Here is a 25,083-nt window from a genome sequence, read left to right as displayed (position 1 = left end):
GGTGGGCCTGTCAAGGGGTTTTATGGTGCCTGTGAGGGTTTCTGTCTTGGATTTAGGCTTGTAATTCTGCATCATTCTGCTTGTAGATTTGGGCCCACTTGCCTTGTTTCCATTATTCTTGCCTGAATGTCAAACTGACCTTCCTTTAGGGAAAGGAAGTGATAAGTCAAGGAAGTCCTCTGTGAGCCATAGTCATACTGCTGGTTCTTCAGCTATGTAGGCTGTTATATGTAAATAATTGTTTAAAAAACAAAAACCTTAATTCCGCTGTAGTGCAAAACCTTATCTCTGATCCCTTCCACCTTGATGTAAGCTGTATGTGAACATGCAGCAGTAGCCAAAGAGATCCTCCCTAGAATTGTGCATTTGGTATACTTTGTCAGGGCAGTATGTTCAAGCGAGTTTTTGTGGCACCTCTCTGCATGTGAGAGAGGCTTCAGGGTTCTTCAAATCCCTCCGTATGGTATTTCCTATGTGGCTCATTTTGCAGTTTCTTTCTTTTTTTTTTTTTTTGCAATTCTACAAAAGTACATTTCCTAGAAGTTTAGTGGAAGGTTGTTTACTCCTACAGAACTGGGATATCAAGCATAGTCTTTCTGGAAATACATGAAGGCCTTTCTGAGCTCCCCTTCCCTGCTGTGGACACTGAGCACACAAAATTAAGATGTTTTCTTTAGGAAGAGAGTTTCTTGTATGCAATGTAGCTGCATTGTCTTTGCAACAAAACTGCCAGGGTGGTATTTGTGGTGCAGCTGGCAACTCATTTTTCACCAATTCATACTTCACCAGCTGAGCCCAGATGTTTCCTGCCACTTTGTAAACAATGTTACATTATTTGTATGGGTTTCTGTAGCCCAGAAAAATAACTGGTTGTAGGTATAGCTGAGTAATGTATAACTTGAGACTTCTGTACCTGTACTTACCAGATGGTCATCATTCACTGAAAAAAAAAAAAAAAAGTTTTTCCATTAATTTTATCATAAATAATTCTAAAATCCTAACCAGAGGGCATATAACTTTAACATTGTGCTCAACACAGTATCCCTTTTACACCCAGAGATTTTGTTATCTAATTAACATAAAGTCCACAGTGTTTTTTAAATGTGGTTGGATTTTATTGATCATTTGTTCTAATATAAAGCTTTCTTATCTTTCCTCAGAAGATGACAGGTTTTGTGATACCACCACAGCTATCACTGTGCTCTCCTACAGTTTGATAGCCTGTCACGCATTCGTTTGAGTTACTCTTTGAATTACTCAGCAGCACTCAGTAGGTTAAAAACAGTTCACTAGCTTTGCCATACCCTTAAGGGTGGAACAACTGCATTATTTCATCCTCACTCCTGTTTTCCCTGCTCCTCTTTCCTGGGTGATTCCTTTCTTTTGCCCAGGAGGTGCCTGTGATTGTAGCAGCATTTTTTATTTTCTTGCTTCCGTAACACCTCATCCGTCTGCTTGAGATTGCTAAGTAATAATCATGAAAATGTACGTGCAAAGCCTGAATCTAAGCAAAATACTTCATTAGTTACTCCTTGAGACCTGAAGCGCAGCTTACAAAAACTGAGGATGCTTCAGAAGCTTTCTATATGTATGTTAATACTGCATATAGGTTTAGGCCTTCTTAAGGCCCAGTGTACTTTGGATCTTTAGGTTGAGCCTTGTCTCTTAAAGAGCAATTGCAGAATGATTTTTTTGTGATATTTGTGTTATATTTCCTGTGTTACTGATTGTTATGGGGTCCCTTACATAACTGTTCCATATTAACCTTCGTTATCTCGATGATCTGAAGTTGTCAACTCTGGCACAGCCTGGTTTATGGCTTCTCATTTTTTTCACTTTAAACTACACTCTGTGTCCTAGTTGAAAGGAAAATCAGTGTTCTGACAGTCTTCGTGCAATCACTTAAACCCTGAACAGTTTCAAAAAAAAATTTTTTTTCTAGCAGAAAATAAATAGGGCAGATGAATCTTTCTGTGAAGTCAGAAAGAGTTGATATGTTTGCTGTGCTATTTTATACTGACTTTTGTCTTCCTTAAAACTTGTGGCACCTCTTTGGACTGGTTCAGCTATTGCCTGTAGTGGCCAGTCTTTTTCATCTTGTCAGTCTGCCGTTTCCAATTTGCGTGGTTCACATCTACAGGACTCCTTTCTTGCTCTTGCCATTTCTTTCAGTATCCCAACTAAACAAGTCCAGAGCTCTGGTTTGTTTAATCTGTGCAGCGACAAATTATAGTTCAGAGAATTCTTGTACATTTTGTTTATATAATAGAGTATGGGGTAATGATCAGATAAGTGTATCTGCTGATATACTGGTCAGATAATTCCAGGTGTGGACTGGAATAGTCTAGTCCTTTTTATTGAATTACTGTATTTTCCTACTTTTTTGTAGTCTCATGTAATTTCATCATAATTCCTCCCATAACCTTAAACTGTGTTCTAGTCAGTTGGGGGATGTGTGTGCGCGTGTGTATATATATATATATATATATATAAAATGAATGTAAGTTATTTAGATAATTTGTGATTAACATACTTCAAGTATTTTAAATTCCTCTTGATGATAATAGGAAAAAATGACCTCATGTACTGTTATATGACACTGTAATGTTCTTTCTCTTCTTATTTTCCAGCTGTATGGGGAAACTTTGTCAATATGAGGTAATGTATATAATTTTTGTGTTGAATATCCTTATCTGAAATAAAATCAACTTACCTTTCCCATCAACATGTATCACCTTCTATTAAGTAGGGAGTAAACAGAACAGCAGCTCACACTGTTGTTTGGATAGTTCCTAAGCAGCTGATACCATTTTTTAAATACAGGGTGTTCAGTCTCGAAACGGGTTGTATGTTGTCTGCAAATCTTGCCCAGGATCTTACTCACACATCAGCATCTGCCTTTATACAAATTCATCTTCTGATTTTGGATTTTTCAGGCAAGTCGGTTGGCATAGCCTGGCACATAGGTTAGGATTTTGCTTTTCCTCAGCAAAGATTTGACCGTATCTCAATGACAACACTGGCTTAAATATTGAAGAACAACAGATCTCCCACTGCTTGCCATAATTATGTTTCTGTACCTAGAATTAGATGTGCAGTTTTGAGGGTTTTGCCTCCTCAGCAGTTACTTGGGAGAGAATCTGATGCTTTAACTGCTGAAAAGCAAAAAAATCCTGTACTGTTCCCTAAAATTCTTGCCTTTAGAAACAGGAAGGTATAGCATATGCATGCAAAACATGTGGATTCTCACAGCACTTCTTGCATACTAATGTTTGTTCTCTGGGAAAATACAGCAGGAAGACACAACTGAAAAAGAAAGTGAAGGGAATATGGGGACAGTCTGTTCCCTACAGTAAAATCTTTGTGCACAGAGGACAAAATATTTCACCATGTTTTGCCAGTAAAGGATTTTGGTACTCTGTTGCCATGCTTAGCATCACAGAGTAAAGAAAGTTTGAGGCAAAGTAGTAAAAATAATGAATTTTCTGTGGGCTCTGATTCACCTGGGACAGTTTACCCTGGGATTAGTTCCTGACCCAAGCTGTCCACTTTGCTTCTCTGGGAGTTTCCCACCCTTTTTCTGCAAAGAGTGTTCAGCTGTTAGACCAACAGCTGCTGAGCTGCTGCAGCTTGCAGATGGAGATATCATTTAGATTACCATGTTATCATGACCAGCAAACTATGGCAGCTTAGCAGCTGTTAACATGAGCAGCTGAGCATTTCCAAAGGAAGGACGAGAACCTCAGGGAGGGGCTTGAGGTGGGCAGATGGACATGGGACCCAACGTGTTCATTCCCTGTTAATCTGTCCTTACAAATTCTGCCATTAGCTGCATCTGACTCCTTACTTGAGATGTCCCTTAGAGCTATCAAGGGGGAAACCTTTATTTGTGAAGGTCTGATGTTGGTCCTCGGTTGTCTTAGGAGGGAGAGCTCATTAAAAACTAAACTACAGAGTGCCAGTCCTTAAGTTCCAGGATTTGGGAATAAACAGTAGTAGGAACCATTTTTGAGTGGACCTTTTAATATTCTGAGGGGTGTTCCAAATTTTCCTTGCTCATTTAGCAGAGAGGAAAGGCTGTGTATTCCACAGATTGTTCACGTGGTTTTTTTTGTAAATTTCTGTTATTTGGGAAAACATTTGAAATTCACAAGTATTACTTAATATTGCTTCTTTATAGTAAATACATATTACATTAAGTGGAGGGGTTTTATTTGCCACTATTACAGTAAATTACAATTTGCTTTGAAAAGATGGGTCAGGGCCTGTGTGTCTTAGCATAGGAATTTACTGCAGTCTTTACTTAGATGACAAAATGAATCTGGTCAATAGGATTTTTGCCTCAGTAGTAGACTGAACTGACTTTTTAGTGAGTGTTTTACAGCAGGATATGAAGGGAATCATTGCTCTAACTTCTAACAGTGTGGTGTATATATATATATCTGCTTAACAAAGGATCTTCTGTTTCCCTAGGTGTAATGACTTCAGATCCCAAGTAAAGGAGCTCTGTTTTATTTGAAAGAACTCCATTTTATGTTGCATACCCGTGAATCCTCTAGTATGCAAAAACTTTCTACTGTAAAATAAATGATTACCCTTTCAGAAAGTTTAATTGAAAAAAAGAATTGTGCAAACTTAAGGAAAATTGAATAGACTAGGTGCAAGAGGTAAAATTTAAAAATACATATTCTACACTTGTAGAAGTTTACTCCAAGAATGAATGCAACTGAGATAGTTTACGCAGTTAGATGCTAAATAAGACCACACAGGTTTGTTCAAGACGCCAACTTCTTAGTAGTCTGTTTTTACAAGTTAACTTGGCATCCTTCATCCGTGGCTTCATTTCAAATTAATAACATTTGTGTGAGAAGTCAGTATTGCCAATCAGATGATCACTTAAGTTTTAGTATAGGTTTTTTTCCCCCTTGTGTTTGGAGAAGTTCAAAGTCAAAGCCAGATACATTTCTCCTTCTCTCTTTTTGATTGATATTACAGTTATAATTGTGACATTAAGGGAAAATGTCGTATTTGTGTCATACAGTAAACAGAGACCCTTAAAAGAGATATCTTAGGCATTTGCATAGTAAAGCTACACTCAGAAACATTTCTGCTGACCCTACCTTAGTGCAGTGATTAGACACTTTCTACAATGAAGTTAATTTTGTCTGTAAAATTAATGTTATCTTTATTGTTGTTACTGTTTCCTGAGAGCTTGGGTCAGTTTCTGATAAACATGGTGACAAGACTAGCTGATTTTAGTGGGAATTGGACCATCCGCTTTCATTTGCTCTGAGTATATCTTTGAAATAATACTAACTTGGGATGCTTTGAAGATTCTATTTTAATAACAAAAGCATGATGCAGATGAGCAACTATTGCTTAGGTGTGAATTATGTTTTTTCTTTTCTTGCCAACAGGTCTCTTCAAGAAAATGGGGATCAGAAAGTGGAAAGTAAAATAGAGGAGGTTAGTTTGCTAATAATTTTGGTCTGTTTTGTTTTGAGAACTCCATTTCACATTGAAAGGGTATATTTAGTTCATCTAATTACTCTCCATTCCATTAAAACCATTCAAAGCATTGGATTTGTACCTGTATGTAAGTTTTGTAACTGTTCTTCCATGATAGTGAAGTTTCTTTCTTGAAAGTAATAGTTCTACTGTCTCATTTGCTGCAGACACTGTGGTAGAGTTCTCCTGAGAACTGGTTTTTGTTACCAAATGAAGAATATACAGAATATCTTCCCTCTGTCACCCTTACAAGATGTTGCATGTATGTTTCATTAGAGATTTGAAAAATCTCCCAAAAATGCAGTCAGGGATGGTGTGCAGTACCAGTGCTTTAAGCACAAGTCTTGGCAATTGCTGGAGTAGACATGGGTATTGAACACACTGGTGGTTCTGAACTTCTGTACCAGTACCTCCAAATTTCTATTTCAATGTGTTTGTTGTGAAATATTAAGAATGTGTGCACGAGATCTTTCTCCAGATGTTTTTAGACTTCCAGTCTAATAACAGTAAAACAAGGACTTTAATAGAGAAGTCTCTGAGGTCAGTGCCCCCCTACCCCTTGTGTGGGTGGGTGTCACCAGCAGGTTTATATAGCAGTTAGTTGTTCCTCTGGACACAGCAAGAGGCCCACTGAAATTGCTTAAAATCAATGAAAAGATTGTGTTCTTAGTTTGTCTTTTGCATTCCTCTCCTTTTTTTTTTTTTCTTTTTTTTTAATTCTGGCAAACATTGCAACAAGCATTCTGAAAATGGCAGTTGTTTAAGAACAGTCAAGTGCTTGAAATTCAATGGGTAGATCAGAGTTACTCTAAGGTCTAAGAAGTTGAGCATTTCTGGATCTTGTTTCTAAAGCTTTAGTTGTACAGTATCTTGAACCATCAGAATAGGTTTAACTGTTTCGAGAACTATTTGCTGCTCCACAGAGCTTGATATTTAGTGAATATAAATGACAATACCATATTTCCTCTTAACATGAATATGCAGCTTATTTCAGTTAATGAAGTTCCTGAATTGTCTAGGTCTAACCAGCAGTATTTGTACAAAACAAATTTGTTTTGTGCTTGGTGATGTGTTGCTGTATAGTACTGTTTCAACTGATAACCCTCTGGTAGCTTTCAGCTTGTGTATGGCCCTAGATGGTAAATTTTGCAACAAGGTTTTAGTGAACTTAAAACTAAGAATTCAGGGACTTGTTGAAATTTGGCAGGACTGTTGGAAATTTGGGTCCTGTGATAACCTGAAACAGATGCTGGTTTACGTGATTCTGTCTCTCAAAGCAGAGGTCTTGTAGGTGAACTGTATTTCCTAACAAATTTCCGTTTTTAAAAAAGTGTAGTTATACCTGCAAATCATGCTGTGTCTTAGGTTTTTAAACATGATATTTCTTCAAATTCCCATACCATGTTCTGAGAGAATTATGGCTTTTGTACTGGAACTAATTCCAATATGTGTCTGTGTACTCTTAGGTATGTGTATCTGCCGTCCATTTAAATAATTGAGGTTTACTGACTGTCCTATTGTGCTCTGTTGCTCAATATATATTGCCTTTGACAGCCACAGACAAGTCACTTGTGACTTCACTTTGCCAAATAGAAATCATAACATTGGATGTTCCTATCAACAAGGCTATGGTACTCATAGCCTGGAGGTGTTTTGTTTTTAGTGGGAAGCTGAGGGATTTCACACTGTGCTAGGTGATTTGATTTTTGGTGAAAAAGGTTTGAGGAATTTTTTTACATAAAGGGTGCTTTAAGGTGCAAGTATCTTGGAGCGTCTTCAGTGAAGTTCTTCATAAGACACTGTCATGGTTTTTGCTCTGAAGTAACTTCCTATATGCATGTTTTGTGATGTCAATCTTGTTTTATTCTTCAAAGATTAAATGGTATTCCTTTATTTTAGGCTGTTGCACCTCTAAGGGAGAAAATCAAAGATCTAGAAAAAAGGTATGTCTTTTGCTAAATCTGAAAAGCAGTTAACAAGCATGCTTTGTGTTCTGTAGCAGTCAATTCTGTAAGTTGTAGGACTGAGAAGTGTTTTGTGTATACCCTCAGTACCTTGGGATTTTCATCATATCTAAGTGACGATGGGGCCTCGAATGCTGGAAGACATTAATGCTTAAGGTATTCAGGTTGTTTAATCCCACTAAAGTAAACTGGGACTGCTGGATTTTTGTAAAGTTCAAATCCTGTGGAGGAATTTGCTGGTTTGAGTCCAGATGGTGAACGGATTACAATGGTTTTGTAAATCCAGACCAGGTGTGTGCTAAAACACACTGGTTTCAACTTTGAGAATGAAAATATGTTTTACCTCATATTTCCCACATTTGCCATCAGTTACATGATTCAGCTAATCTACAGTGATTTGCTTGTGAGTCTTAGTCTGTGCGCATGCTTTGGATGAGCCCGACTAACTCGTTCCTCTCACAGTTTGTAACGGAATGTGTTATCGGGAATTAAACTGGATGATGCAATTGAGGAAAAGCAGACAAGCTTTTTGATGGGCTGCAGTTATGAAATATATGCTGTAGTTCCCCAAGCGCCTTAAATTGACATAGTTGTTTAAAACAAAAAAAAAATATCCAAGCCTGATCCGTTTCTCTATGGCTGCTTGTGTCCACCCTGCAACATAATTTCCTCACTTTTATGCCAGCAAAACCACTTGAGTGCTGGTAGTAAGCTGGATGGGGAAACTGGGCATTTCAGTCTCTCTTTGCAAATAACTCCCTTGCTCCCCAGCATGGTTGTCTTTCTGCCTGATCAGTTCTCCCAGCTGAGTGACCTCATGGGCAAGTGCTTTTCATCACAAAATGAGGTCTGGAATAGAGGTGGGAATTGTCAGCTCTGACAAGGACACTGCTGCTTTTGACAGTGATACTGTTTCACAGGTGGCACTGTTGATGTCCCAAGCAAGCAGCTAGCTTAGAGTGCTGCATTAAAAGGGCCAAGTCTGGACTTACCCAAGCAGTACCAGTAAGCCTGGAGGGTTACGTATGGCATATTGGTGGTTGTGTGCTGTTCCTCTGGCGAGGGGGGCAGAATCCCATTGCTCTTGGCCAGAGATATTCTCAACACCCGCAGAGTTCTGGTGTTTTGAGTTTTGTCTTGTTAGTGAGCAGTTGCCCCTCCTCCCACCCCTCCTGTGCTATAAAAAAAAAAAAAAATAGTCAGTTCTGTTCTTTTACAACTGATTCGAAAGATTCAGTGACCTGCCACATGCAATTTCTTTCAGTGAGAATACTGATCTGATTGCTTCATCTCTTAATATAAGCATGAACTTCATGGATTGTACTAGGAGATGTATTGGCAACATGAAACGTTGCAGACTGTGCAAGCTGTAGTAGTTGCATGCGAAACTACTGTACCAATTGTAACAGTCAAATTATTATTTTATGTTCAAATTATTTTTTTATATATCCTGCCTCTGTTCAATTGGCTTATTTAATCTTTATTGATAGCCCAGTATATCTTCAGCTTGATTTGTTGGCAATTCAGGTATTTCCTTCTGCCACTCACAGAGGACCTTTGTGGGAGGGTATCCTGACTGGCTCTTTTTTAATAATTGTTTTATTTTTCCAAATGAGCAATGAGTTGTTGGGTGGAACCATTAAGCTAAAACTTCTCTCAGGAGCCATCTAAATGTTTTTTTTTCTTTTTGCAGTGTATTGATGAGTCTTATTTCAAAAGTCTAGCAATGAAGAAGAAGAATCAAAATTTGTTTTTATCTCTGAGCCTATATGGGAATTATACTTTCACAGAATGTGGGTTTATGGGCTCTTAATGGCCATATCAAAATATAGGCTCTTGTTGTTGTTGCATTTTTCACATAGTATAGTCATTTACCTTTGCTGGTTCAACTTCATGTGGGTGGTTTCAATTAATTTTTGAATTTATAGCTATGTAAAGTGACAGTAAGTAACTACTCACTGTCATATGCCTGAAGGCTGATCCTGCTTGCAAAGCTTACTCCCTAGCGTCAGTGGTTTTTTTTACCTCATAAGCTGATAAAACCTGAAAGCAAGCCATCATCCTGCTTTTGGGAAGCAGGAAAGACAAGAATTCCTTAATGCTAATCTCATGACAAGAGACTGTTTAACTGAGACTACAGCTGGAAGGTTTTTATTAATAAGTTGCACAGCAAAAGCATTCCTGTGTAGTCATCAAAGCAAGCATTAGGTCAAGATAAATGTAAGCCATTGCCAAAAGATGAACGTTCAGCTGGATCAGTTTGACTTCTGCCCACTGCCTCTAAGCTAGTACTGGTTTAATGGAAGGAGCAAAAATGATTGGGAAGTTGCTTTGGCAGCAGTATGGCTCTATGCTTGATTAATGTGACCTTAAAATAGTGGTCTTAAAAATGGACAAGACTGACTTCTATCTTGCGTCAAGTTATTGGCTCTTAACTTTTTTCTAAACTCTGTAAACCTCTTATTGTTACTGGTGGATTTGCTTTTCTCTTGCAGGAAGGCTGTGTTTAAATGTCTGTATTATACTTACGCACTGGTGTTTCTCATTTCTTCAACTTAAAGAAATAGGGTTACCATTAGAGACGAGTATAGTGATAGAAGGCAAGTGTAGGTAGCTTTTTATTTCAGTCTTCATGTATGGATAGTGTTGGAAGATTCTGCTGCCATATTTTCTCTATCTGGGAAGCTGAAAACGGCTTTCACTCTGGGATGAAAAGCTGACACAAGTACAGAAGCACTGTGCTTTGCCTCTGAAGAATTCCTGTTGAGCCAGTACTGCAGGTTAGAAGCAGAGGTGCTTCAAGATCAGAGGTGTAGAATCAGTTCAGTCAGAGTCTTATTTGTGAGTAGATGAAAATGCAATCTCAGTGTGAACTCTTGGCATATGTCTCCTGTGTGCTACACCTAATTGCATCTATAGCATGTGGTTTGATTTCTGTCCAATGTCACACTGATATTTAGTTAAGAAAACCCTCATCTATTAAAATATTGGCAAGCCTATGATGTTAATTACTGAAATGAATAAAATAAAATTCATACCTTTATTCACACCTTCCTTCAGACAAGGTGTTTGCTGTATGTAGAATGCATGCCAATGGGGAGAGAAAGAAGTGATATAATTCCATATCCATAAAATCATCTAAGGTTCTGAGCATCAAGAGCTTAAGAGAGCACCTAAGATTCCTACATCCCATTATTTTATTTAGGATGTTTTAGTTTTAAGTTCCTGTACAGAAGAAGGTACCAAAAAGTTAAAGTAGCTTGAAGATCATCAAAACAATGCAGTCTAGCTGTTTCTGAGAAGAAAATTATGCTTAGCCTTCAAAGTGAATAAGCTCTCTGGGAAAAATTATTGAAGTATCTTAGAGTTTCTTCAAGATTCTGACTGTAAACTTTATGCTGATTACCGTGAAACTCTTTATATTGTAAACTTCACATTGAAACTTTAAGGAGCAGTGTTTGAAGTCAGTGTTGTAAGTCAACACAACTTGCTTTCTTTTTCAGAACTTTTAAGAAGGTTGGTTGTTTTTTAAAACTTCTTTAAAACAAAAAAAGTCCAGTCACTGCTCATGTTTTATTGGTTTAATCACTTGTGATGCCATGCCAAGCACCAGTTCCACTCTCAAAAGATAGAAGTCAGGTGATTAATTCTAGAAAATCAGTTAAGCAGAAATTTTAAAAGCTCTTTTTGCAGATCAAGTTTGATATTTCTCACAGTGCTTTTACAAAGCATAGGCATTTTCTCATGTTGACCCAGATTCTTTAGGAAAAAGGACTGAACATACCCTTAGGAGAACTTTAAGAATGGCAGGTTGTCAGAGTAGTTTTTCATATTTCAAAGACAGATATGTGAAAGAAGCAGCAAGGCTGAAATTGACACAGTTTTTCTTCTTTGTTTTGATATGTTCTGTAGTTTCACCCAGAAATACCCACCAGTGAAATTTTTATCAGAAAAGGACCGTAAAAGAATCCTGGTAAGTTGGTATTTACTATGGGGTTGTTTTTGGCGGGGCAGGGGGCAAATCTGTGACGTATAATCAGTCTTGTAGAATTAATTAAAGTTGTGAGCAGGAATAAAGTAAATTACCTTGTATGTCATATGCGCTGCACAGGGCTTGGAGTAGTACTTCATTTACTGTGTAGATGTTCTTAAACTCAGCCTATGGATAATAGACTTGGGCTCTAGTTTGGAGGTTTGACTTGCCAATTAAGCTACTGTTCTCTGCTTTTAACATTTCAGGACTGCATTGCCAAAGGGTCTTTCATCTTGTGCTCCCAGATGGCTTAGACTTGCAGAAACATGGAAACTTTTTAGGCACATCTTGACAGAAAGCTTGTGTGACTGAATTGGACAAAATCTAGTCGTAAAGCTGGAAAAGTAGCTGCTCTGCAGGACCAGTTAATCAGACTGAGGGAATGTTCATCTCTCTTATCTTCTGTGTTGTTTCTGATATTTTGAAACATCACATGTGTTTTAGGGTGGAAGAGGAAGGCAGGTTAAGTCAGGACAAGTAGTTGTCCAAGGCATTCTTAAAGTCAGCAAATTGTGCTGCAACATCAGCTTTCCAGTTTTGTCTACAAACACTTGAAGTTAGCTGTGTCCTAATTTTTTTCATGTTTATGTCTGTCCTCAGGGAAAAAATTGTCCTCATATTTTGAAGAGGCAGAGAAAGTATAGCTAGTCAAGATGTATAAATATAGGAGTATGAATTTCTGCCTCTGTAGTAGAGAGCAGTGTCTGAGACAAATCCCTGCTAAAGTGCATAACTTATCTGATATTCTCCTTTGCTTTGACTCTTCAAAATTTTGAAGAAAAACATCAAAAAGATGCAATTAAAAATATTGGTTTTACTATTTTATAGGCAATAGTCTTCACTGCTATTACAAAACTTCATACAGCGTGTTACTGAATTAGTTTAGTTCTTCAGTGTTATTCTGTCATTTTTGTGGCAGTCTGAAGGAGATAGACCCGTAAGCTCCCTTTTCTCTTGTTGAATGTGGAAAGTACACTGAGAAGAGTATTGGAGAGAGGCTTAATTCTGAAAATTTCTAAATCATGTGCTTGTGTGTCCAAGTGTAATAAAGTTACCTTAATGTAATGTTTTTTTTCTGTAAGCAAGAGGTACTTTCAAGAAAAAAGTACCAGAGTACTGTTAATAGGCTGTGGAGCTCTTAATATAATATTAACTTTTAAACTTTGCCTCTTAAAGATACTGAATGTTCTGATGAAGTCTGTGGCTTCAACAGTGATGGCAAGTAGTTGGTATAGGAGTGTTTTCTGGTGATATGGAGGTGAATAGCTTTTTAGTGTCCATGTATTTTGTTGAGTTTAAATTACTAAAGAGAAATCTGGCCAAAAGAATCAGTGAGTTGCTCAGTTGTTTCTTCTCTGTTGTGTCTGGGGACTAGTTCAGTGGAACTCAGATGGGCTTTCACAAGCCTCCTGCCCACATGGACAGTTTCATTCTGTTAGGAAGGTTACTGTTATAATCCTGCATGAAAGATGTTCTTTTGAGAAACTGAAGTCAGCTTGTTGAGAACTTGTGTAGACCTTGCATGACACTTGGAAGTTTCTCAGGAGTAAACATAAGAATCATCAAGCCAAGTGAACTTTGGTGGATGATTTGGTTCGTATTTTGTTGATAGTGCATCTTTTACTGGAATCCTTTCTAAATTCTGATTTTGCTCTGAATGCAGTCTCCAGCTGCAACCTGGAGATAATCTACAGCGTTGACCTGATAAGGCAACAGTTCTAGCAGTTATTTTTTATTATTCTCTGTATCTGTTTGTAGGTGATTGCTAGTAGGGGTTGATGTTTTGGCTGAGACTAGATATTCTGGCACTTTCCTTCAAAAGAGCTCAAGTCTTTGTCCTGTTGTGCATGAGTTATCTACTTGCTCAGTTCTCTGAAGTGATTAGGCCACAGGCTTTTGTATGCAAGAGAAGGAATTCTGTTAATATTATGGATCATAGTGTTGACATTGGTTCAGTCTGTTTGGTTTTTTTCTGAATTTAATGCGGTAGACCAATTAAAGAATAAAACAATTTAAAAAAACTTCCATATAGGACATTAGATGTTTTGAATCTGACTGTAGATGGCAGAAATTAACCCGTCTAGCAAATACACAAACTTCTAAGTGCCTCTAGTGGAGGAAATTACCAGTAATATTTGTGCCTTGTAGTAGATGATGAAGTTGCCAAGCATATTGGCACTACTAAATAATATTTTTATTAGTGATGTCTTACTAAGGAATGCCTATTTAAGCCACAGGTGCTGTTGCTTCAATTCTGATATGAAAATGATTCACATACAGTATATGATTTTGTAGATTAATATGTCGTTGTGATTTGCAGGAAGTAATATTTAGAAATAAACTATATTGACTTTGCTTTTATGAGTAATTACAAGAAGGTTATACAGAGAGTTTCAGTGATAAATCATATTTTCTTTTTTAATGTAGCCTCAAGAAACGATAAGAAAAAAAAATTATACAGTTGTTTACTTTTCCAGGGGAAATTCAGCTCCTTTTCCAAGTAGTTCTTTATCTAATACCTATGGAAGTGATACGTTAATACAGCTAACATAGATTTATCATAAATACGACATACAGATTTAAAATAATTGGAAACTTCTTTCCAGGCAAAATTGGTTTGTGCTTTTTTGTTGGTTTTTTTGTGGTTTGGTTTGGTGTTTTTGCTTGCATATAGCATAGAAGAGTGCTGTAAGCAGTGCTTGGTTTGGTTTATGGTTTTTTTCTAACAGAAACATTGGGGAAGAAGACACCTTCTTTTACTGCACCAAAGACACATTGTGAGTGTCGAGTTTGTCTTCTTTGGAATCTTGGAAATAGAAGTAGCAGCAGGGGATTTCCTTGGGCCTCAGTTGAAGGAATAGGTTCAGGTCATCGATAGAAAATTTTTGTACTGGTCACCACAAAAAGGCAAAACCCTTGAAACATTCAGCAAAGCTGCAGCTTATTTCAGGATAAGTCAGGATAAGCTTATGACAGTAGGCTTTCCATGAATATTATTTTTCCCTTGATAAGTGGTGGCACCTGGTAAAGGGCTGTTCTTCCTTGGTTACTACCCTCCTTTTTCCCTTATTCACAGCATTTTGCCAGAAACTTGTTCTTCCCTCCTGTCTGTTCTGGATTAGTGGGAGCTCTGAGACTATTTCTTTTTTTCAATGAGGGCTTTTCCTAAATCCTCTTCTCCTTCAGGTTTGTTAAGGAACTGAATCATATATTGAGTGATAAACCCAAAAGAATACTAGATAAACCAACTAAATGATTCTGTTATTAATGGGTACTTTACAATATCTTTGACACACTGATGGCCCTGAATTTTTAAGAAAACCAAGTGTGAGAATAGAAGTGGACATTCAAGCTTTTACAGAAGAGAACAGATATAGCTACCTTTTTTCCCTTTTCAGTTTTTGATAGCTTTCTATTTGCCCTTGTGTCTTTCCTGTTTGGTTTTTTTTGTGTTTGTTTTTTGGGTTTGTGGGTTTTTTTCGTTCGTTTGTGGGTTTTTTTTGTTGTTTGTTTTTTTTGTTTGTTTGTTTTAAATAAAATTTCTGCTAATCTGGCTCTTTACAACAGTGGATGGGGAGGGAATGGGCAGGATAAATGTTTAGGCTTTGACTAGCCTAAAGGGAAGAAAATTCAGGCATCTACATCCTTTTCCATGCATCACTCTGTCATTGTAACACATCATTCATGCATTAGATTCCTGCTTGACAATTTCACCGGTCCTTTTGTTGTTGGTTAGTTGTCAGTGCAGCTGAAGATTGGATATCAACAGCTGAATCACTTTCAAAATGTGAATTTGATCATGCAATCATATAGTATAGCTGATGCCACACAGGGCTTTTACAAGTCTCTTCATTCTTTGAGAGTAGTGATCTGTCATGTCTTTGGGTGTTCTTGAAAACAGTTTATGAAGTGCAGAGAAAATAATTGCTTCCATGGATATGTCTGTCTGGATGTGTTACACAACTTGCAGTTCTACTACTTACTGTCTTTACTGCTTCAATACTGAGCTAGTGATTTTTTGTTTGTTTACTGTTAAAGACAGGTGCAGAAAGGGAAAAAGTAAAAAACTTCATTGCAATGGAACAAGGGTATAAGTTCTTAAATATTTTATTTCTGCTTATTTCTTTGCAGTAAAACATTATAAAGTTCCAAGACAGGCAAATGCTGGATGTCAGAGCTAATGGTATGAGAGGTTGAAAACAGAATGATAGGATGTGGGCTATGAATGCATTAAAACACAAAAGGAATAATTTTGGTTTTAACAGATACTTGAGATGAGAGGTCTTCACAGACTTGCTTTTGTCTAAGAATATGCTCGCTTCCTTCCTTCTATGAAGGGTGAAAGAATTTGTTGTACTTACTTAGCACACCTAACATGTCTTCCATTTAAACCAGACAAAACCTGTATTTGACATTTCAAATACTATAAATCTTCCACAAAAATAACCTGTCATTCTGTCGTCTCTTTTCTGAGAAATGAGAATTGCGGAGAATTCCTCTCTTACCTTTTTGGGTCTTTTTAGGCTCTGCTGTCACATAAAAGGGCACAATCCAATTTGAAGGAAAAAAATCAAATCTGAAAAAGATTCTGATATGAATGGTTAGCTGAACTTCTAGGCTGACAGTGATTAAACATGTCAAGCATCTCTCTTGAAATTTTAAATGCTGTAAATAATGGATTAAAAAAAAAAAAAAAGCATGGAAATGGAGTTGTTTCCCCTGGAGTAAGCAAAGATCTGAAAGCTACTGTTCTTCTGTCTTCATGTTTGTAGACTTTGTCTGGTGTTTCTGTAAAAAGAAAAAGAAATTTATACCAACTGTCCTAACGCAGATAACTGGAGGAGCAGGGTTTGTGGGTTCACATCTTACTGACAAACTAATGATGGATGGCCATGAGGTTACAGTTGTGGACAACTTCTTTACGGGCAGGAAAAGAAATGTGGAGCACTGGATTGGTCATGAGAACTTCGAACTGATCAATCACGATGTCGTCGAGCCCCTGTACATTGAAGGTGAGTAGTCCCTGCTTCGGTATCTGCACATTGTTGTCCTTTACCCTCATAAGTATGTATGTTTGTAAAGAAATAAAGCTTATGCAGACTTCTGCATTGGTCTGTCTAATACTTGTATTCTTTGTTTATTAGCCTAATTTCTTTGACCATCGTGGGGTGAGAGGTTCAGAGTGCTTTTGTCTTTGAAATGAGTTCTTCCTTTGAGTGGACAGGAGGAAGGAAGTCTTAACAACTTCCTATTGTAACTGATTATGGGAGAAGGCAAGGTGGCAGTGAGTCAGTGTATCTGTCCCATCCATTGTTCCACATCCCTGTGCCTGCACAGGCTTATGCACACAGAGTCTGTGGTCTAGATATGTCATGAACTGAGAAGTTTAATTCAGGGCTGCAGTCACACTAGACAGCATACATTCTGCAACAGTGTAAGGTCAGTTCAGAGGAGAATAGGCTCTTTCAGCAAGTCAGCTCACTTTCCTTAGTTGCCTTATGTGTCTTCTGTGGAAAACATTGCTCCTACTTTAGGTACAAGCATTCCACTGTCTGTAGAGTAGGAAAACGGCAGCACCCTAGTTGTCAACAAAAAAACCAAACCAAACAAAAAAAAACCCACTAAACAAAGAAAGAAACAAAAAGCCATTCTGCTTTGAAGAAATAGAAGTAACTTGACATCTAAACTATCATAAACCTCAAACTATCATGCCAAATTGTAAGATAGCATTTATGGAGCTGTGTTTAAGAAATACATGCATTTGTAGACTCTTTTGTGAATCAGTGAAAAAGGTACTCAAATTCCATTGCAGTTGTTGGGTTTGCTCCATCCCTTTAAAACTTTGTAACAATGTAGTTGTTTGATCTTTTTAAACAACAACAAAAAATTAATCTGAGGTGGTATCTTTTTTATTCTTGCTGAATGGAATTTCACAGGGAGAATCTCTAGGAATTGTATCTCTGGTATTATTGCTTATGATGAATTCCTGACAGCACTACTGAAACAGTCCTGCAAACACATGTTCCTTCTCTGCTCTGACAATGCACTGGTTCAGTTACTGCCTGCTTCTACTGACAGGATAATGGGGCTGGGATCTTATTAATTGACTCCGAGTCCTGGTAATTTATACCTCAACCAATACAGTTTGTCAGCTTTCCTGATCTTTCCCCCTGTGTTACCTGCTTGCTGACTGATTACACTTGAGACCTTCTCAGAGAATTATTCGTTGTGGCTAATACTGTTGTTCGGGTACTAGGCACTAATGAATGGGAATTCTGAGATCCTTCAGCTATCTCTCCCATATTCTGTATTAAGACAACAATTCCCCATCTTGTACTGACAACAACCCATAACATGTTATTCAGTGGACAGTTTGTTGAATGTCTTCTTATCCTCCAGCAGCATAAATTAAATCTGGCATGGCTAAATATTAAAATAAAGCTAACTTTGATATACTGGTATAGGAACATGATAACAGTTAATTTCAACACAGTGTTTATATTCCAACATAGGAAAGGTGAAAAAAAAAGAGGCAATAAGGGATAGTTACCGTAACAAATTAACAAATTGGCATATGACTCAATACTTTTCTTAGTCACAGCTTCTCCTTTTTACTTGTAAATAGAAATTGGAATGACAGAAGGTTTATATCTGAGGAATTCCTGGGGTTTTTTGCTGTACTATTTAAATGTCATATAAGGATATGTTTGACACTTAAATTCCAGAGAGAGTAATCAGTGGTTTATTTCTGAAGGAGATTTAGAAAGAACAATGTTTGCACTTCTGATATGAAAAAGTGAATTTAGTCTCAAGATGCATAGTTTTTGCTAAATCTCTTGATGATTTTTTTTTTTTTTTAGCTTCACAGTGATGTCTGCACACAGTCTGCCTTTTCTGAGTCATTATCTTTGATCCATGACATGAAGTAGCAATCAGCATTCTTGGGTCATGATCTAGATTGATCAGAGACAGAATAAATCACCTAAACACACATTTTATTTCTCAGTTCTGTGATAACTACAGTTAACTGTAGAGCTGAATGACTTTCTCCTCTTCCACTAGGATTTCCTTTGCTTTAGCATTCGGAGAAGGTGTCATTAGGAAATTCAGAACAACATAGCTTTCACTTAGACTTTTTCAAGCAGAAAAACAAAGGCTGATTTCAAGGAGACATCATAAGGTGGCAGTTGCACCACAAACTGGACTCCTAAAAAGCAAGTAATACCTCGCAGTCTTCAGTCTTGAGGTCTGGTTATCAACTGCCGTTAGGTGCACACATCTTATCTACAATATCTACAGAGGTTGAATAAAACTGGAAGAAAACAGCAGACAGTATGCAGAGCCCCTATCCTTCTCTCACCAGCGTTTCTTCTTCCTACTTCGTCATCAACCTGTGGAAGCCTTAAAACAATCTTTTATAAGGTGATAGGTGCACGTTCCCTTTACCCCCAGCCATTTCTTGGATCTGAAAGATGTCCTCCTGAGCTGAACTGTTTAACAGTTCATATGAACACATTTAAGCCTTTGGTTTCTTTTTTTGGTTGGTTGTGGGCATTTTTGTTTTGTTTTTACCACTTTCACAAATTTGAAACCAAAACAGGCCTGAAAATGCCACAGATTTCCAGTCAACAGTGGAAAGTTGACTCAGTTGAACTGATTTAATTTCCCTAATCATAAATGTACAATATGTTTTGAATGCTTTATTATATCAAAAAAATTTTGTAGCTCAAAGATCCTCATCCCTTGGAAGGATGTTCACAGTAGTCCTCGAGGGTTATGCTTTTAGTCATAAGACTTCACTTAGAGATTTTTCTTCTTTCCAACTTAATTAGATTGCACTGCCCACTTTCATCTTTAACTAAAGGAGCACAGTTGCAGAGTAGGAGTTTTGTTGATGGCTTCCCATGTTTCACTGCTTAAGCCAGGAGTCTTGTTTCAGTATCAGTACAATACTCTAAAATTGCAGTCTGTGGCAGCTGAAGGCAAAATAGGTTATTTCTTTTTGAGCAAAGTAGTGTAGTTCCATTCTGACATTCAAAGACAGACCTTTTAAAACTAGTGCAAGTGTACTGCCTGACTAATGTAATAGGAACTGGCAGAGAAGGAAAATTTCATGTGTGGTAGGTAAGGATGAACTATTTAATCACTTGTGTCCTGAGATTAATTGAAATAATTGATGGGAAGATCAGTTAAAGCTGCTTCGGTTAAATAAAGCTGCTCTTTGCTTGTTTGTTTGTTTGTTTGTTTTTTGTTTTATACTTAATACCAGCAGTCTGGTTTCTGTCAAATCATTTCAGTGACTGTTGTGAATGCAAAGGTAGTTTGGGCTCTTCCGACTTTCGTTGAAAAGCTTTCAAAATGATAGAATAAAACCACATTTTGCAAGTTGAGAGAAGGGCTGTAAGCACATAGCATACATAGTGACAATGAGATTGGCTTTCCGAGTTTTCAGAAGATAGGAATTTGTTAGTAACAGGCACATAGGTATATAAAATACATTATTTATAGAACTTTAATAGATCATTGGCTTGTCTGGGACTAAAAATGCTTTTATTCTTAAGAACTTTGCTTGTTTGTGGGTCTGAGTTGACTTTAAAACCAACAGTCTCACAAAATTGGCCGAAAGAATAGGCTATAGCCTTCTTGTGAGTAACAGCCTTCCAGAAGCCAAGATGATAACATTTTATTAAACACTGTTCTGTAGTATCCCAGAATTGTTCAGTCTTTTAAGTCATTTCACAGGTAATTTAAGGCACATACAAATACAGCTTCTAATTTTTTTATATGAGTGCCTGCAATACATTGGGGTTTTTTTCAGTACTTCCATCCCCTATTTTTCTCCCCGTAGTCTTCATTCCCTCTGCCAGATACTTAATACATTCAACTTGATGGTTTTAAATTGTACAATTTGGGAAAGTCATGGCAAGGCAGAAGAAAATATGTGCTATTTAATTGTGTTTGTCCAGAGCTAAGTGCAGTGGTGACTGGAGCTCTGGTGAAGCTTTTCAAAACTGCTCCAGTATGAGCAATATCGTAAACCTTTATGAAGTTATCCTAGTTTGCCTTAAGTTACCGGGAACATTTTTAACATCAGGAAAAAGAATTTGTATCTGTAGTCCTTTTTAGTTCAGTGCAATAGAAAGTCTCGCTTCACTGTGTCAGCTTCTCTGGCCTTACCTACAACAATGGAATTGGCATAGCTGTTCTCCACAAGAAAAGTCCGTATGTGTAAGCTGTAGAAACTTGTTTATATGCTTCTGATCAAAGCTTTTCTGCTTAGGACTTCCTGACTAGCAAGTACAGTGACGGATGCAGGTGCTTAGTGGATTTAGTGACCCATTTAGTCCTTTCTGCTACCATGACACGTGTTGAAGGCACAAATTGAAAGTGAAGGTCATACCTTCATAGAAAGGAATGTCATTTCCTGTCATAGGAAAACTGGTAGATTCTACTCTTTCTATTCACTTTGAAAGTACACAGAGTGCAGTGGTATGGCTGGGAAATAAAGATAGAAGATACAAAGAAAGGTAGTTTTATTGCAATATTTTGTAAAAGTGAGTGGTTGTATTGATCAGACTTGTTTAGCATTAAGGAAAGCGTAGGAGTGAACATTTATGTCCAGATTTACATATTACAGATTCCATGTATACTAAATTATGGGGGGAGTGTTGAGCTTTTCACATAGAAAAGGGCACAAGTGACAAATTGTAGTTGCTGTTGATCATGCAATATGTTACTAAAACTTCATTTATGTTTATGGATTTCTCTATTTATCACTGTGTAGCTGATAGCTTGAATGTTTATACCAGCTTCTATGTCTGTGCTATTTTGAAATGGTTTTAATTTCTTGCTTTTTTCCAGCAAAATTGTAACATGAAAAATTTATTTAATGTTTATTTTATCACTAGTCTACCATACTGTACTTGGTAAACTACTTCTTGCTGCTGTGTTCACAGTGGCTTACAGAATTCTAGCCCCTGATGTGAGTTACATACAAAACTGTCCGAATTTTATTGGTTTTGTTTGTTCTTCTTTTATGGTCCTTACCTATCTACATAAAGCTTTTCATGACCTTTCACACAGTTATTTTCAACTAATTGCATCATGGCTTATAATTGCAAAGCTAGCTGAAGGCTTCTTAGTGGGCATTTCCTCATGAAAAAAGGAAGATATGCGTAGGTCACAAGGTGCATTTGCTCCTATTCTCCAGTAGATACTGTCATGTGCAAACAGTTGATCTGCAAAGCTGTAGCTAGGATAGCTTTCCACAGTTCTGGCTTCAGGAGAGTTTAAGTTGCCTGCTGTATTAAATAACTGCCAACTTTGTGATAGAGCGTGTAAGATTCTTAACCAAGCTGGGTAGATGACTTTGCCTGGCATGTCTGTCTGGCCTGCTGAAATTCTGAGACAAAACAGTATGCAATTTTAGACCAGACAGTTAAAGGAGGAAGGGTGGAAGGAGAAATAATAGTACTTGTCTCAACATCCTCATCTTGATGGCTCAAATGTGACCAGTTTGGGGTAGAAACTTGTCTTTCCGCCCTTCTGAAATGTCCAGCGTTCTCTAAATGATTTGGAAGACCAGTGATGTTTTCAATTGTCTAAGGCTTGATACTCCAAAGATTCATTCCTGGGCAAGAGGGAAATGTCCTGCAGCTGCCTGGCTGCTTATCCCTTTGATCTGGAAGATGGCCATCTGACACTTGGCAAATGCCCCATCTTTGATTTAAATATCTGCGAGTTCTGCTCTTGCTGAACCTTTTCATACAGGGGTCTATTTTTGCCTTTGTGCGTATGGGAAAAAGTATGTTGAGGCAAACCAGACTCAAGACAGGCAAGACTGTATCTCTGGCAAGGAAGACCACCTTTTCCCCCCAGGTACTTCTCTTTGTTTCATTTAAAGCAATTGCCAACTGGGAGACAAATGGAAGAAGGAGGATTAGGAGGAGGAGAGTGCTTTCTCTTTTCTTTTTTTTTATCTTGAGCATTTACCTTCTTGCTTAAAATAAACAAATACATTTGAAGATTATAAGGCACCTTTGGGGGTTTGTATTTTGTTTGCATGTTTCTAACTAACAATGCTACAACCACTTGGATAATCACAGGTCTAACTGTATCCTCATGCCTCAAAAGGAAAGGTATTTTTTGGTCCTGTTCATCTGAATTGCCATCTGCCATTAAAGGACCCACTCGTATAGGAGCTGCTGTGTGTCAAAGATTCAGCAGGTACTTAGAAAACAACAAAAATGAAGTGGATGGAGAGGGAAGCAGGAAAGCATTCACTTCTTTGACAGACTAGAATTGGGCAGTAAATTACTGATGGACCACAGTGCTTTTCAAGTGACATTTTCAATCTGCAAAAGTTCCACTGTAGCTTGTTGAAAACTAGATTTAGAAAGGGTTATGAAGGAATAGGTAGAAGGAAACAGCATAAAACTCAGGTCAGAGTTCAGCTCTGAGTTGGCTGCAAGTGACTTCATCTGTTGCTTTGTTCATTTTTCTGAGCCACTCTGCCTGAATTACCCGTTGCCTGCAAGCAGCAGTCAGTGGCTTCTCTGAACATTTTTGTCAGCTTTTAGTCTACCACTTTACTTTGGTTTCATAACAGTACCATGCTGTGGGAAGGGAATGCTTACATTCAAAGGCATGACTTGAGGCAGTCATATTTATATTCAGGGCTTACCTGTAGGAGGCATGTCAAAGTTCAACAGACCAATTAAACTTTATCCCATGCTACATCTTTGCATTATTGCCCCAAAACAAGAAGTCTTGCAAAATAATTTGATTAAATTTTATTCACTACTTAAGCTTACAGTGTCAACAGTGACCAAAGTAAGAAGAAATTATTCCATGTCACACAGAACAATTAAACTATCTTCACGTTGCAGACAGGATCCTGAAAGTTTCACTTTGCATTAGCAACATGTGTAGGGCTTTGGAACTGAGCCTGAGCTAGGAGTTTGCTTCCTCCAGCGCTCACTGTATCAGGCTGTCTTTAGATACTATTTGTGTTGCTACTCTGGATTGCCTTCTGTGAAAAGCTTTCTTTTGATACTGCATCAGAATTTATAGTGAATGGAAATACCAATTTCTGTTGATCTGAGCACAAATAGCAGAGAATCTGCTACATGAAATTGTATTTCTCTGCATTCTTTTTATGTGAGAATAAATTCTCACCAGTGTTACACATCTGCCAAAACTCTAGCTTTCTGGGCTGTTTTGACATCTTGTAGGCAGCTGGTTGTCTCTGCTTTAGAGATAAATAGCTGTAGAACAAAGAGAGCATGATGACATGTAAGAAGTAGATATATTTTGTGGCATCTGCTTGAGCATAATAACTGTCAAATACCATTACTCTGTCAAGATGGTAAAACTTGGGTTGGTGGGAGTCATGCAGATTGCCTTAGAAACTGATCCTGTGTTCATGCTGATAGTTGATCTGTGTGATGAGGTTTGCCTTCGAATCATTTCTCCTTGTTTTGGTCACTATTGACATTGTATGCTTAAGCAGTGAATAAAATTCGATCATAACTTATTTTGCAGGATTTCTTGTTTTGGGGCAATAATGCAAAGATGTAGCATGGGGTAAACTTTGATATTCCTCCTACAGATGAGCCAGTATTCACTCAACAGGAGCTATGAGTTTGCCCAGTAGACCTAAAAACAACAGTTAATCCAGAAAAATGTGACTATATTTGCAAGCACATTTCACTAAGGATTCAGAAACAAAGTAGGTTAAATATTTTGCCAGTATTTTTAAAGCTTTATTATCAGAACATAAGCTTCTCTTATAAAGCATGTAATGTTTCAGTATGAAGGAGATGCTTGTGTTTTGAAGGCTTTTAACTACTTTTAATTTTTTTCACTGCTCAAAAGAACCAAACTTTCCTTTTGTAATACAAAGAATGACTTACTGTCCCTTTCTTCCATCCTGCCACTCTAATTCTTACATCACCTTTTGACTACTTTTCTTGGATGACCTTGGTGGAGGGGATTTGTTCTTTCTTAAGCATCACTATCTCTCGTTTGATCTTATGTTTAATTTTTAGGGGGATTAGCTTGTCTGGGTTGTTTTTTTTTTTCTATAAGTACTGGCTAACACTGATTCATGTTACATAGAAGACAGTTTTATATTTACAATAGTTATGAAAAGTTTGCAGGTTGAGGTTTGTTGAGTATTGGATATGCTTGTGAAAATGAGTCATTTTCATTGGTTTGTTTTTATTACAATTTAACAAAAAAATCTTTTCTCCCTGTAGTATCTCCAACCTTTGCATTCTTATCTCATGCAATGAATTTTGCAAGCCTGGTATGCTGAAGCTGGTCACAAATTAGTGCCTAAGATTTTAATGATTGCCAATGCTAATCAAATAATATCTTGGGATTGTTTTAGATTTCATATTTAATTCTGGTGTACTGCACAGCTTATTGAAGGTTTTTTTCAGTTTTTTAAATTTGTTGGGATGAGCTGAGCTGTAAAGTCCAGAAGTGCAGAGATAGCAACTCTTCTGAGAGAAAGTTATGAAACCAAAGTTGAGTGAAGTCTTCTGTGCTTGTGTTCCTTGCATCAGATAACCG

The 25,083-nt window shown here is 37.4% G+C and overlaps 1 protein-coding gene across 4 annotated transcripts in view; it reads left to right on the top strand.

Annotated features, from left to right (window-relative positions):
- Positions 1–25,083, top strand: part of UXS1 (UDP-glucuronate decarboxylase 1) — a 62,864-nt gene that overhangs the window by 9,526 nt on the left and 28,255 nt on the right. For 3 of the 4 annotated variants that reach the window (XM_074909359.1, XM_074909335.1, XM_074909351.1), the window contains exons 2-6: positions 2,631–2,658; positions 5,418–5,466; positions 7,408–7,451; positions 11,385–11,445; positions 16,337–16,517. In XM_074909359.1, coding sequence (XP_074765460.1) covers positions 2,631–2,658; positions 5,418–5,466; positions 7,408–7,451; positions 11,385–11,445; positions 16,337–16,517 — 363 coding nt within the window. Of the gene's footprint in view, positions 1–2,630; positions 2,659–2,941; positions 2,945–5,417; positions 5,467–7,407; positions 7,452–11,384; positions 11,446–16,336; positions 16,518–25,083 lie in introns of all 4 variants that reach the window. The other variant, XM_074909343.1, reaches the window with a different exon arrangement.

This window comes from Athene noctua, chromosome 1, assembly GCF_965140245.1.
Source record: "Athene noctua chromosome 1, bAthNoc1.hap1.1, whole genome shotgun sequence".
NCBI lineage: Eukaryota > Metazoa > Chordata > Aves > Strigiformes > Strigidae > Athene > Athene noctua.
The sequence above is the reverse complement of the archived record's forward strand: the minus strand, read 5'-3'. Positions and strand labels throughout refer to the sequence as shown.